Source organism: Denticeps clupeoides, chromosome 4, assembly GCF_900700375.1.
Source record: "Denticeps clupeoides chromosome 4, fDenClu1.1, whole genome shotgun sequence".
Lineage (NCBI taxonomy): Eukaryota > Metazoa > Chordata > Actinopteri > Clupeiformes > Denticipitidae > Denticeps > Denticeps clupeoides.
Window position 1 is genome coordinate 28691903 of NC_041710.1, and position 13785 is coordinate 28705687.

Consider the following 13785-nt stretch of genomic DNA (forward strand, 5'->3'; position numbering starts at 1 on the left):
AGAGCTCTTGCTGAAAGGCTAATGCTCCTGCTACAACAAATCAATGTGTACACAGCCAAACACACACACACACACACACACACACACACACACACAATATTCCCACCCAGAGACACTTATCATGTTGACTGAATGCTATGAACAAAATTGAAAAAGCACCTAAGGATATGTGGCATATTATACAATTTAACACATTTGTTCATATTTTATATATCAGAGATGTACCGCTAACTTGCCATGATACAGCATTATATTGCTCATGAATTTAGCAATTATATCAGTCACAACTGTAAAGCAAGGCTGAAATGTTGGAAGCAGGAAAAGTGGCAAAGCAATCTGGTGTTAATGGGGGCCATGGCGGCCTAGCGGTTAAGGAAGCGGCTTGTAATCAGAAGGTTGCAGGTTGGAATCCCGATCCGCCAAGGTGCCACTGAGCAAAGCACCGTCCCCACACACTGCTCCCCGGGCGCCTGTGATGGCTGCCCACTGCTCACCAAGGGTGATGGTTAAATGCAAAGGACACATTTTGTGTGCTGTGCTTCACAATTACAATCAATTCACTTTCACCTAAAGAAACAATGTGTTGTGGCATTTGTGACATGTTCTACCTAACTTCACTGTGACATATTGCCTAATAGCAGTGGCAATACACCCTGTCACACTGAAATTGTTCAGTTATGGTCTGAGGAACAGTGAGTTTGAACTGATGACTTGGCCTCCAAGTTGCAGAGATCTCAATCTGTGAAAATGACACAATGCTACATAGACTTCTTACATCTACTGGAATGGCCGAAAGGACGAGAAAGAGACAAAAATACACAGCAGCATTGACAAAGTAAACACAAATATTTTAATCTGAATTGTACAGCAGTGAGTGCCACATTGGGAGGGGTCAGACGAAAATAAATAAGCATGATTAGATTCAATTAAATAGATCGTAACAAAGTGCTTTAACAAATTAAGCAACAGTAGGACTGACATTATTTTTGTATTACATGTCCAAAGTGAAGCGTTTTGACAGAATCTCGATTAACATGCACCAAACAGACCAAAAATAAACTGCTCTGAAAGGAAACCAAGAGCTACACAAAGGGGAGAAATTGTTGATCTCACAATACCATTGAAAAAAAAAAAAAAAAAAAAAAAAAAAAAAAAAAAAAAAAACATTCATTACTGTAGGCGTGTAATTGATTTTCCAAAAGATTCTTGTCCCTGACTTTTGACAGAAATCAAATCATTGACAGTGTGGTGAGTCATTTCTTTCAGCGCTGTCCCATCCTGTCTTGATTTCTTTGAAGACCATCAGTCTTGTGAAGCTAGCTACATTCTCACTGCTCTCTCACACTTTCACACTCAGCAGGCTTTTGTAATGTAATCCCTCTGGAAGCGGGAATTGGGAGTTCTCTGTCTCTTCCTCTCTCCCTGAGAAGTGAAGAAAGCATCCTGGAAACGCATTTTAGATGCAGTGGACTGTGGATATCACACACACACACACACACACCAGAAATGGGATTTGCATGGATAGCTAAATAAATAACAGGAACATTTTCATTTCAGGTCTCTGGCACACTCACCAGTCGCCCTTTGACCTTTTTAGGCAGGTCTTCATCCATAGTGTAGATGTCCTCTCTCTTAGCCACAACCTGAGAGCCGTCCTCAAACTCCACCTGAGACACAAGAGTCACAAAGTGTAAGTAGGGGGCTTCATTAACATAATATTGAATACTGCTATGGCTAATCAGTGAAGATGGGGGTTGTGTACCTGGTACATGTGAGTAATATTAGAGCCCAGGTACTTGGCGGTGTAGTACAGTCCATCAGGCCACTTCACCTGCACAACCTCCCCAACTTCAGGGGGACCCACCACTGAGCAGTCTCTGCTCTGAAACAAACACAGCAAAGTCAGGTCAGTATGCTGAATCAGAAATGAATCTTCATTATATGATTCACTACACAAAACATGATGCCATCAAGAGTGCATGGCAGCCGCAATGATTATACTCAAGGCAGCCCTGTAACCACTCAGCCACTGACCACAATGTCCTCAGGGTAGGTGTCATTGCTGAAGGAGCCATCATCGAACATAACCTCGTAGAAGGTGTGTGAGGTGATGCTGGTGACTCGGCAGCTGTAGTAGCGTAGGTTCTTGTGCTTTGTGATGACCGTCTGGCCCAACTCCAAATCCTTGTGCAAAACACAGCGCTTCTGTGCAAGAGATTAGGTGCAACTGTCACCGTCTGTGTGTTTACGTCGATTGCTGCGTGTGACCAAAAACACCTTGTGCTGAAGGTAGAACTGCTGAATCGGTGGAATTTAAAAGCAGTAAATTCTATCGATTGCCAGGGAGGAAGGACATGAAGAAAAAACAGCACTAAGTGCTGCTCAGTGCAGCACTACATGGAAGCTATTTTTAACAGTCATTCATCATATCAACGTTTAATAAAAGTAAAACTGCTGTGTAATTGGTCATGTTTTCACAGGTCAACAATAGGGATTAAAGGTGCATTTCAGTGTCATATTCAGTATAAGAAATCATACTAATGGCAAATAAAAAATTTTCAGGTCAATTTATGACCTTTAAAGGAGCCCCTTAAAATAATTTTTGCATGATTACAATTGGCCAGAATACTCACGGTGTTAGAATTGCGTGATTGGTGCCTGTGGCAGGTGATGAAGACGACATATGGCCAATCATCTGCCTCCATGGCAACCCCGGCTGCGTGCGCACAGGTAACGTGGAAGGAGGTGGAGCATCGACCACAAGAGCACTGGACACAAGTCCCTGACACACGCTTAACACGCTTTCGGCAGTATATGCACTTCTGAGTCAGAGAGAGAGAGAGAGAGAGAGAGAGAGCGAGACAGAGATAGATTGACTTCCTGTGCAGCTCAGCCACTGAAGAGACTGCAGGACATGCTCCCTTCGACTGTTGAAGATGGCTTGCTTCAGTACTAGCTGCACTTACCAGATTACTAAGGTTTTAAAGCGCAAACAAGAAGTCTTAATGGAGATCATACAAAATATAGGCTTGTCTGAAGAGGACAGTAGTAGCTCTTACCAGTTTATATCGCTGAAGTGGGATGGCACTGATATCTATAGGGCTGCGTTTGGCTTCATCAACAAACTTCACCTCAGGCAGAGCAATGGCACACATCACGTGGGCCCACCTGCAGGAAATACATGCACACAAAAAATATCAATATCCACTTGCATTTAATTAGCTACTACAAATCAAACTATTAATATGCTTAAAGAACTGACATACAGCTCAGAATGAATTACTTCTTGCAAAATAACACCACCACAGAACCAAACAGATGATATGTAATAACAGGGGCAGTGGTGGCCTAGCGGTTAAGGAAGCGGCCCCGTAATCAGAAGGTTGCCAGTTCGAATCTCGAACCGCCAAGGTGCTGCAGTGTTTCGCAATGACAATCACTTCACTTTCACATTCACTTACCTATTGTCTGTAGTCCTCTTCAGAGCTCCGCCATGCAAGTTACACAGACAACACTCCTGAGGAGAGGAGAATAATTTCAAATCCACTGACTGGTAAATTTCAGCTGATTAATGACCTATTCCACTCACCATAGCCATTTCACCACTCAAGCATCGATCACATGACCAATCCTTGCTGACATCAGAAGAAGCAATACCATAGCAACCTATGATGCAAAGAAGAGAGCAGCGTGAATATATATTTTTAAAAACCAAAGCATTCAGCCTTTACTACCCTTGTGCCCCTAAGCAAGACACTTAACCCTGAGTGTCTCCAGGGGAACTACTGATTGTAACTCGCTCTGGGTAAGGGTATCAGCTAAATGCTATTAATGTAAATGTTAAGCGAATGTAGTTCATTTTAGTGTGGTAATTACATTTACAGTATTTATCAGACGCCCTTATCCAGAGCGACTTACAATCAGTAGTTACAGGGGACAGTCCCCCTGTATTTTTACATTAATAGCATTTAGCTGATACCCTTATCCAGAGCGAGTTACAATCAGTAGTTACCCTGGAGCAACTTAGGGTTAAGTGTCTTGCTCAGGGACACAATGGTAGTAAACGGGATTTGAACCTGGGTCTTCTGGTTCATAGGTGAGTGTCTTACCCACTAGGCAACCACCACCCCGCTTTTTAAGAGAATGTTGTAGCATGCACGTGTTGTGAATGAAGGTTTACTAAAGAGTAGACAGGAGATGCATCAGGAAAGTATTCACAGGACATCACTTCACATTTTGTTATGTTACAGCCTTATTCTAAAATGAATTAATCTAATTTTCCACTAAGACAACATTTTTTGACAAATTAATAAAAAAAACAAACAAAAAAAAAAAACGAGAAAGCCCATCAAAATCACAGCCTTTTATCATGAAGCTGAAAATTGAGCTCAGGTGCCTCCTGGTTCCCCGGATCAACCTTAATTGGAGCTTTTTTATTTTTCATGATTTGGAAAGGTACTCACCATCTATATACAGTCCCAGAGTTGACAGGTCATGTCAGAGCACAAGCCAAGCATGAAGTCAAAGGAATTGTCAGGATTGTCTCGAAAATCTGGGGAAGGTTACTGTAACATTTCTGCTGCTTTGAAGGTCCCAATGAGCACAGTGGTCTCAATCATAGTAGAAGTACCAGGACTCTTCCTAGAGCTGGCCAGCCACCTAAACTGAGCGATCAAGCATTGCTCCTGAAAACCTGCTCCAGAGCACTCTTGCACTCAGACTGTTCATCTTTCAGCAGGATAACGACCCTAAGTACACAGCCAAGATATCAAAGGAGTTTCTTCAGGACAACTCTGTGAATGTCCTTAGAGTGGCCCAGCTGGAACCCAGACTTGAATCTGATTCAATATCTCTGGAGAGATCTTAAAATGGCTGCACCATTTTGAACGCTTCCCAATCAACCTGATGGAGCTTGAGAGATGCTGTACTTACATGTATAATCACATGTACTTAGGTACATGTGATTACTTATTCTTTTTTTAAACATTTCCCAAAGTGTCGGTAAAACTGTCATTATGGGGTGTTGTGTGTAGAATTCTGAGGAAAAAAATGCATTTAATCCATTTTCAAATAAGGCTGTGAAAAAAACAAACAAACAACAAAATGTGAAAAAAGTGATTCGCTGTGAATACTTTCCGGATGCACTGTAGGTGTCAGCCAATGGACATACTTGTGTGAACCTGCACAAAGCAGTGGGCGCAGCGGACGAGAGGGCTGTACCCATCCTCTTCTAGGACTGCAGTGGGTGGACACGACCCTTCCCGAAATGCAAAGCAGATCTCAGGGATCAAAGGACGGGACCTTAACACCCCACCTGTACCCTGAGCTGGGTCCTCGCCTTTTCTGTTCTCCTCTGACCGCTCTTCTTGCTATGGGGGTAGGGAGGTTTGGTGGGGCAAGAGAGAAAGTTTTCATTGCCTGTGTGTAGCTCTGTTTACATTCAGTACTATTACTATTCGGGTTAGATTATGAATGAAATTCTGCATGATGCACAATCAATTCATACGGCAGTGTTCTTTGTGGAGTTGGAAAGTGTAATAATAAAGGATGCATGTTGAACAGTGTTGTGTTTGTGTGACGTGTACCTGATAATAAGGCATGAACAGCGTGCAGATGGCACAGTATGGAGGTCTCTGGGCTGCAGTAGCATTATATTCCCTCTCTGCACTAAAAGCATACCCCTTGTTATGCCAGAGGTGCACCAGGGGCCGAGCCCAAGACTCTGTCTCCTCCCCTTCCGTTTCTGGAGTTTCTAGAAAGATAAAAAGAAAAATCACGACACAACAAATAACTCAATTTGTGACAGATGTATGTTTAAACAGTGCTGACCTTCGTCGCTAACATTTTGCTGTTTGACTGCACTGGGAGCTGCCCGAGCTGTGGGCTTCCTCAGAGGAAGACGCCAGCTCTTGGTGCTCCTCTTCATCACTGCAGACGAGTACTAAAAGAGAGAGTTATTATACGCTTACTTAGACACCAACTTCTGGCATGTGGATAAGCCTAAAAAGAAGAATACTCAATTTTCTGCCGTTTTCAGAAGCTACGAGAAACTTCTGCTCAGTGAAAACTGATATTTGTCTTCAAGTGTGTTTCAAAAGTAAAAGTACAATAATTTACAATGGTGCTAATTATGATTTTGTTAGAAATGGAATGTTTTGGAAATTTAATCCTGATTTCATTTAAAAAGTTGCAGATTCCTCACTGACATTTAGGGAATACAAACGATTGGAGACAAGCTTTCTGGTTCTCGTGCATATTGAACTAAATTTGAACAAGCTGCAGTTCTTTTCTCTTGCCTATAAGTTGGCTTATATCTGACATCTGTTTGAATGTTCTGTGCTTACAGTGCAGACCTCGCCCGGTTCCAGTCCTGAATCGCCACTCTCAGCGTCGCTGAGATTGGAGTCATCGCTCTCATCGCTGCTGCTGGCTCCGCCTCGGTCCAACCCACCGGGCACCGTCTCTCTGCCGGTAAAAGGCTCCTCCGTCCCCTCCGAACTCTTGTCCCCGTGGTGCAGGTGGGAAAGGGGCGACTGAGGGTTGTAGGGGCGGCTGGGCTGCAGCTGAGTCCACGTGAAGTCCCTCTCGGGTGGATCTGGGGAGTCTGGCGACTGCACAGAGTGCGGCTCCAGCCACAGGCCGAATGGGAGCTCTGGCTGCAGGCTCTCAATCACAACCGCTGGGGTGGACTGGGCCTCGGCGTTCCACAAGTTGGATAACTGCGCCTCTACCAACGGGGTTACGGGTGTGTTTTGGGAGTAACTGGTACCAAGTGACAAAGTTTGTGTAGTGCCTGGAAGAGTGTAAGTGCAGTTTTGGTTAATGCTGGTGAGTGGTTGTGTGTCCGATTGTGTGTCGCAGCGTTCTAGGTTTGGCTCAGTTAAAGCCTCTTGAACGCTGGATGTGGCGTTCAGGTGGCGTGAAACTGTTGCCTTCTCTGTACAGGATGTTGTGTCAGATGAACCCCGAGCAGTGTGTCTGTCAGTATGTGTGATGTCACCTGTAACCGCTCCAACCGTTGGCTGCGTATCCTGTGCTTCTACTACTGTGTGTGTGAGCGCCTCCTCTGAGCACTTCGTGCTGACATCCCCACTTGTTATGGCAAGCAGAGGTGTGTGTGCATGTGTGAGTCTTTCACTGCAGAGTGTGGGAACACTGCTCTGTGATCCTGCTGGTGTCAATCGGGCATCTGAGCTCACGGCGAGGGTGAGGGACGGCATCTCCTGATGTGTGTGTGGCTGCTCTGCCTCTAATGGCTCAGGGGTTAGGAGAGGCATTTCAGTAGCACTCCCTGCTGGAGCAGTGCAGGGTGTGAGGTCACAGCTCCGATGAGCTATGTTTGAGGGGGCGTCATTGTCACAGTCTCTGTTCAGCAGAGCCTTTACATGTACGGAACCTTGTTGCTCTTCAATGGGGGGGTTTGGACTTAACTCTGTTGAAGAAGGGTGTACTGGGCTGCCATTACCAGTACTACATACTGAACTGTCCACTTTGCTCAGAGTCTGTGCACTGCTCTCAGGGTACGCATCAGGAGACACAGATGCTGTAGTGTGTGTGTGAGGGTCAGTCCTCAGGTTGTCAGACAGATTGTCACTGCACAGGTCCATGGGTGTGTGTGTGCCTTTTTTAAATGTTGAGTCCAATTCTTTGTGTGGAGAGGTGCATAGGTCTGAAGCAGGAAGGGGAGGGACTTTGGGCTGATCTGGTGCAGAAGGATCTTGGTTGGTTTTGATGGTGAGGGTATCACTTTCCACACGGTTCACCTTAACAACACACACTTGCCTGCAGTGCCCCATTGGACCTGAGACACACATTACACAGGTTATAAGCATTTTTACATTCAAAATATAGTAAAAAAAATAAAAGTTGAGTCACCTATCTTGCATCTATCTTAGCTATCTTGTTATCTTTGACTGACCTACATTAACAACTGAGGTTCTTACCAATGTCCTGCAATGTATTGTGGGACTCTTTGCCTTGTGGTGTTGCATCAGTTTTACCATTTCTTCCAGACTCTGACACCCTCTTCTTTGTCTTCCTCTCCACCACCGCGGATGCACGGGGGTGTGGAAGACTGCTGAAGGACAAATAGTGATAGAATGACAGACTGCATGAACATACTGCACCAGCTAGGTCTAGCAGGTTTTCACAGGCTAGAACAGGAACATAAAGAGCAACAATTGTTTAAAAAAATGAGTTGTTCACTGAGGCAGCAGATTAATGTCTATTGTGATGTTTTTTTTTTTTTTACCTATTTCCCAGATAAAAATACTACAACACACCGATTGGCACCAGAGGTGGAGCGTACATGACTCTGCAACCAGGTTTGCAGCTCTGGCGTGGAGCTGGGTGTGGCCAGGGTGTGGTCAATTGGGCATGGATCTTTGCCCTGTAACCATGCTTGGTAGCGATCTGGCTGAAAACGCCTCACAAACGGGTCCATAGAGATCTTCACCATGTCTTTACTGCAGTTGCACTGAAAGGGAAGCAATGGTCCATCAAATTAAACTTTAAATGTACAGAAGCCTCAGTCACTACAGTGTGACCCTAACCAGAACACAACTAAAGAACCAATAACGATACGCAGGTGAGGACACTGTTATGGTAAAAACATTCAGAATATCACTGATGAGAATTTTTTTTGAATCTGAATATTAAATAACTACAGTCTCAATTTCTTACCTGTTTAGCAACTTTTCCATAGTCGATCCAACGCACGCTGGCAAAATTGGTGGACTCAGCACAGTTAAAACCGTGGTTGAACCCGGCATGGTACCCATAAGGGAACGTTATCATGAACTCACCCGCTTCCTGGGTAATCTGTTACAGCAGAGAACGCATCAGTATTTAAAAGCTGTACAGTAATTGAGAATAGTACATTAAAGTTGTTTTGGCAAATTTGAAAACTATGAATCGATTTTGAACAATCTGAACAAGTCTACAGTTGCCCAGTTTTACCTTGTCAAAGGGGATGCCGTATTTCTTCAGAATGGAAGGGGATATTAGAGTCATCTTATGTCGGAGAAAAGCCTCACAGCCTTTGTAGCTGTTTGGAAAGAAACCTGCAACAAGATGCAGAAAGTATTTATATATAAATCTTATAGTGTCATATATTAGTTTTCAAAAGCTTTAAGGTTAAATAAAGATTTAAATGGTCCCCTATTATGAAAATTTCACTTTGTGAGATTATTTAACATTAATACGAAATCCCCTGGGGTGTCTACGGTCCTGCAGTGGCTAGAAATGATGATATGTAAAAGAGTGCTTTGGTCATTCTGCTTCGCCATTTAGAGAGCGGCAGCTCAGACGCTCAAAATCTGGAATTTCTCCCCTTATGTCGTACTAAGGGGAAAGGTTACCTCCTATTTCTCATGTTTTTTCCCACCAGATAATTTCCCACCCATCACCTAAAAAAGTTACTCCACCAACAGTCATGGCATTAGTTGCTCGGTGATTGGACGTGAAAATGAGCACAAATATTCGTCGCACGAGACGCTGAAGAACCAGTGGGTTGATTAAATTTTTTTTCCTGGAAAACCACAGACAGAACTTCCGGGGTTTGCCGAAAAGGAAGTGTTGATGACGTAATTTCCGCAAATGCTCGCGCACTTCTATAGGCCGCTCTCCTCCTCGTCCCGCCTCTCTCCTCCTCATTGGCATTTAAAGCTATAACTTAAACGCTGCATCCTGTCCTTTAAAAAGCTCTGTGCTGATAATGAAGGCAAATCAACCAGGTGAAGTGATCATTTGATATACATTGTGCTGTGATTGATTTACTGTGCTGTGTGGTATACCGGGCGATCTATGTTTTATTTGCTCAAAGCTAGAAGGAAGCGCTGATCCATTTAAAAGAAGTCATTAAGGAAAACGGCTGAGTCATTACCTACAGCCAGCCGTTCCAGCCTCTTTCCATGCTCTGGGGGGACGGCATACCTGTAAAAAAAAGAAAGAAAAGAAACACGGAGACATCAGCAGAGATATCTATAGGCCAGGTAAGCCAGACAGATATTTTTAAAAAATGGTTTACTAATTATGAAGCTCGGTGATCTACCATGGAGTCAGGAGATCATCTTACCAAGATTTTGGCTCTCCAAAATGCAGATAGTTAATGCTGTAGAGGTCCATGTCCTCTGTGTGCCAGGAAAAACTGGTCTTCCACATACCAAAGTAGAGATATGGGGTATTCACTCCTTGGATGGAGACGCCACAGTCTTCTTCAATAACATCCAGAATTGAATTCAGATGGCCGATGTTCCACTCCTCAACATCCTGCAACCAATAATTATATACATTTCTTCTGTGAGGTTAGACAGACAAGAGGTTCGGTACACCAGCGGGGTAAAATAATGAAACATAAAAATGGATATTTACAACACACTAGGTTTATGCTGGACAGAATGTAAACTACTTTTAAAATGTACTGACTTCTGAACACCATTGGCTGCGTATCACGTTAGTCAGAGGAAGGAGTTTTACCTCATTATAAAGCGTGCCACTGACATCAGCTCCATATATAGGAGACACAAAGGTGAGGTTCTTCCAGTACTTTCTCTCCAGGTCCTCGTAGTTCAGGTAGCGGGGTGTACAGAATCTGTAAACCCCACAAAAACGACTTCACAAAACTTCCCCCATTACTTTCTTTCCCATTAACACCTAAGAAATCTTTCTTTAGTATAAGAACAGGCCTTGGCTTGACTGCAGTATCATGACATGCACAGCCAGCAAATGCTGTGGGGGGGTTGCACTGCTCACTTGTCACTGTTGGCAAGGCGACGGAACTCCTGTACAGTCAGGGGTTTCTTCTGGATGTTGTACTGTGTATAGAGCCCCGACTGGCCTGCCACCATCTGCTGGATGGGAGCCTGGATCATGAGATCATCAATGTCGTCATAACTACGACGCGGCTTCCAACCCTTGGGTGGGATGACCTGTGTGAGTGAGTGACATGGATGAAAAAAAGTCGTTTAATTTCAAGGGATTATGAAAAGCCATACTTCTGTTAAATGAACAGAACTAGTTTCTAGTTTTAATGAAGTGGCCCCGTAATCAGAAGGTTGCTGGTTTGAATTCTGACCCACCAAGGTGCCACTGAGGTGCCAAACTGCTCACCAAGGGTGATGGGTTAAAAGCAGAGGACACATTTCACTGTGTGCTGTGCTGCTATGTATCACAATGACAATCACTTCACAATTAAATTTTTAGTCTCCTTTAACCAGCCACAACTGTCTTAGATGGCTTCCCAATTAATTATAATTTTTTAAATAATGACTCAACACCTATGATTGAATCTCATCTAAGTTAGAACCCCAAGTAATACTGATTATCCATAAATTAGGAAATATTAGTCTTTTAGTTTGCTGCTTTCAAAGAAAAAAAAAAAAAAAACTTTGTGAAACAATCATTTTCAAAAATGCCTTACCTTGGCCAGACCCGCACGGTGGGCTCCTTGGGACTCCATGTGGACCAGGTACTGGTTGAAGTCTCTGAACTCCTCCATGCTTGGCCGAAAGGTCATGATTTTGCAGGCTGGGTTACGAGGGGGGCTGCCCCCTGCACCCTCCATTTCAACCCGCTAGTGTGTGCCTAAAAGTCACAGGGAAGCGTGTTAGCCAAAAACAAATCCCTTGGTACTGAAGGTTACAGATGCTTTATGTAGTAATATAACTTTTTTGGTTCCAGACAGTTTGTAAAAAAAAAAAATATACACTTATTCAGTGCACACAAGTATGCGCACTGTTTACACTTTATCATTCCTATTATTAAGGCTTATTGGTCCCTTTACAGCCTTTAGCTCTTCTGAAAGTTTCCATTTTACTGGAGAAAATGGGTTGAATATTTGAGGCCCATTAGGGCAACATTTTGTTTTCTAGGCAACAAAAAAAGTTCACTCGCTGTATGTTTATAGTTCTGTCAATTTAATTGTATAAGTGTGAATGCATATTTTTGTTCGTTAAAATCAATAAAGAAAATTAAGCTATGATGTGGTAGAAGCAGCAATCATCATCAATATAACAGAATACACAATTCTATTCTTAGCAAGCAGTTTGCTTTGCTCCAGTAAAAATAAATTAAATACGTTGTGATCTCAGCAATTGAACAACTTATAGATATTATAAAACTGGAGTCATTGTTGCCAGATTGGGCAGATTTGCACCAAATAATAAGCAAACACTGGCCTGCAGCTTTGGAAAACAAGAGAGACCATTTCAGAATTTCATTCCATGTCCACTATTTGCTGAATTTCAACATCAACAGACCTTCTTCTGCTGATTAGACCGGACCAAATCTCAACAAACAAGAAACAATTTGAGGAGAATTAACCCTACGATTTCCTCCTGCTGAGCTCCATTTTTTTTAGTACAATATTTTATTATATTATAGTATGGAACTCTAGATTTAATACATATGGAAGAAAATGTTGAATGCATGTTGACTTATTACTTGTAGGACGATTAATAATGGAATGGAAAAAACATTTACAATACTTATAATAGAGCAGTGCAACTGCATGTAAATGGTGCGTCGGCATGACAGCATGATGGTTTGAATAATATTATATAAAACTACTGCTCCTCCAGCAGGAGAAGTTCCCTCCTGGAGGAGGTGCGACATGCAGTCATTTCATCACCAGTACAGCAGATCCACACATTTCACATACCCACTTCCCAATTTGGAAAAAAGTTACACGCATTTTAAATGCATAAATGTTAAAAAAAATGTTGACTTTGCTCTTTAATTAAATGTTACATTTGCATATTTTATTTTTGATATGTTTATTTTTCTGTAGATAAAAAATTATTTTCTCCTGATTGCGTGTTTGGCACGATATTACACCACAGATGCAGAATAAAGCGGCGCTCTGTTGAGATCCGTGCCAGTGAAGGGAAACCCCAATAACGTGAAGCTGGGGTTCAGGCCCGTTTTCAGACTGTGCTGTAAATGACGCGCACAACACAAGAAACGAAGCGAATGTAAAACGCTGAGCGCGGCGAGCGCGTCTCAGGCGGCGTCCCTTTCCTGGCCGGGCCGCGGTTCGCTGGTCAGGCCGACGGGACTGTTGTTTGTTAGCGCGTTAGCACAGAAACCCACCCCGAGAATCGCCGCCCTCGGCCCGCCGGCTGGTTCTGGAAGCACGCAGAAGCCACGACTGCGCTGGGGCGCAGAGGGCAGTTCGTCTCCGGCGGCGGCGGCTCTACCTTTCGCCGGAAGACGGGGAAGGACTCGCTGCTTTGGTTAGCCGTTAGCCGTTAGCGCCTTTAAAGGTCCCGGCTGCTACTTCATGACAGCTTGCTCTCCTCACACGATTCCAGGGGCTTCTTCTCCGGTCTCGGGAGAGGAACGGGAGCGGCTTTCCTCGCACACCGCCACCTAGCGACCGACTGGCGGCTGCGTCAGACCCACTCATACAAACAACAAATTTTCCTTCGAATTCTGTAACGAAATAGACCATTAAAGCTTGTAAAACATTAACAGCATACGTATAAACGTTAGCTATTTTCCCTAATAAAAATCACGATTCACAAAAAAAAAACTAGAAAATGACTTTCCTTATTATTACCGATAAGTAAAATGCAAATGCCTACTGATTCATATTAATGAATATTTATTTCCACAAGCTTGGTGGATCTGGTAATCTCTCCTCTAACTACATACTACTCCCTTTCATATTTTATCGGTTTCTTTTAACCGTTGTATTCCTTCTACTATTAAGCATTTAATTTCTGTAAAGCAGTTCTTAAATGACCAAGAATGCTGTATAAAATACAATTTCACCTAAATAAAAAA

At 43.3% G+C, this 13785-nt stretch overlaps 1 protein-coding gene across 9 annotated transcripts; it reads right to left on the reverse strand.

The window, feature by feature from the left end:
* Positions 1–827: 827 nt before the first annotated feature.
* kdm4c (lysine (K)-specific demethylase 4C) lies at positions 828–13348 on the reverse strand. Of its 9 annotated transcripts, none has more exons than XM_028977148.1 (22): positions 13197–13348; positions 11420–11583; positions 10753–10928; positions 10477–10591; positions 10076–10269; positions 9884–9933; positions 8959–9062; positions 8683–8820; positions 8283–8476; positions 7944–8077; positions 6345–7801; positions 5830–5941; positions 5586–5752; positions 5171–5369; positions 3590–3666; positions 3462–3517; positions 3060–3168; positions 2634–2822; positions 2035–2205; positions 1763–1882; positions 1575–1667; positions 828–1470 (listed from the first exon to the last, which is right to left on the reverse strand). In XM_028977148.1, exons 2-22 carry the CDS (start codon positions 11561–11563, stop codon positions 1354–1356), a joined length of 4116 nt encoding a protein of 1371 aa, XP_028832981.1. In that variant the 5' UTR covers positions 11564–11583; positions 13197–13348; the 3' UTR covers positions 828–1353. The 9 variants fall into 9 exon arrangements, 8 of the variants coding, with proteins under 8 accessions (XP_028832981.1, XP_028832982.1, XP_028832983.1 ...); XM_028977149.1 differs by having other exon boundaries at positions 7944–8074; positions 13090–13334; XM_028977150.1 differs by having other exon boundaries at positions 6354–7801; positions 13090–13334.
* Positions 13349–13785: the final 437 nt, after the last annotated feature.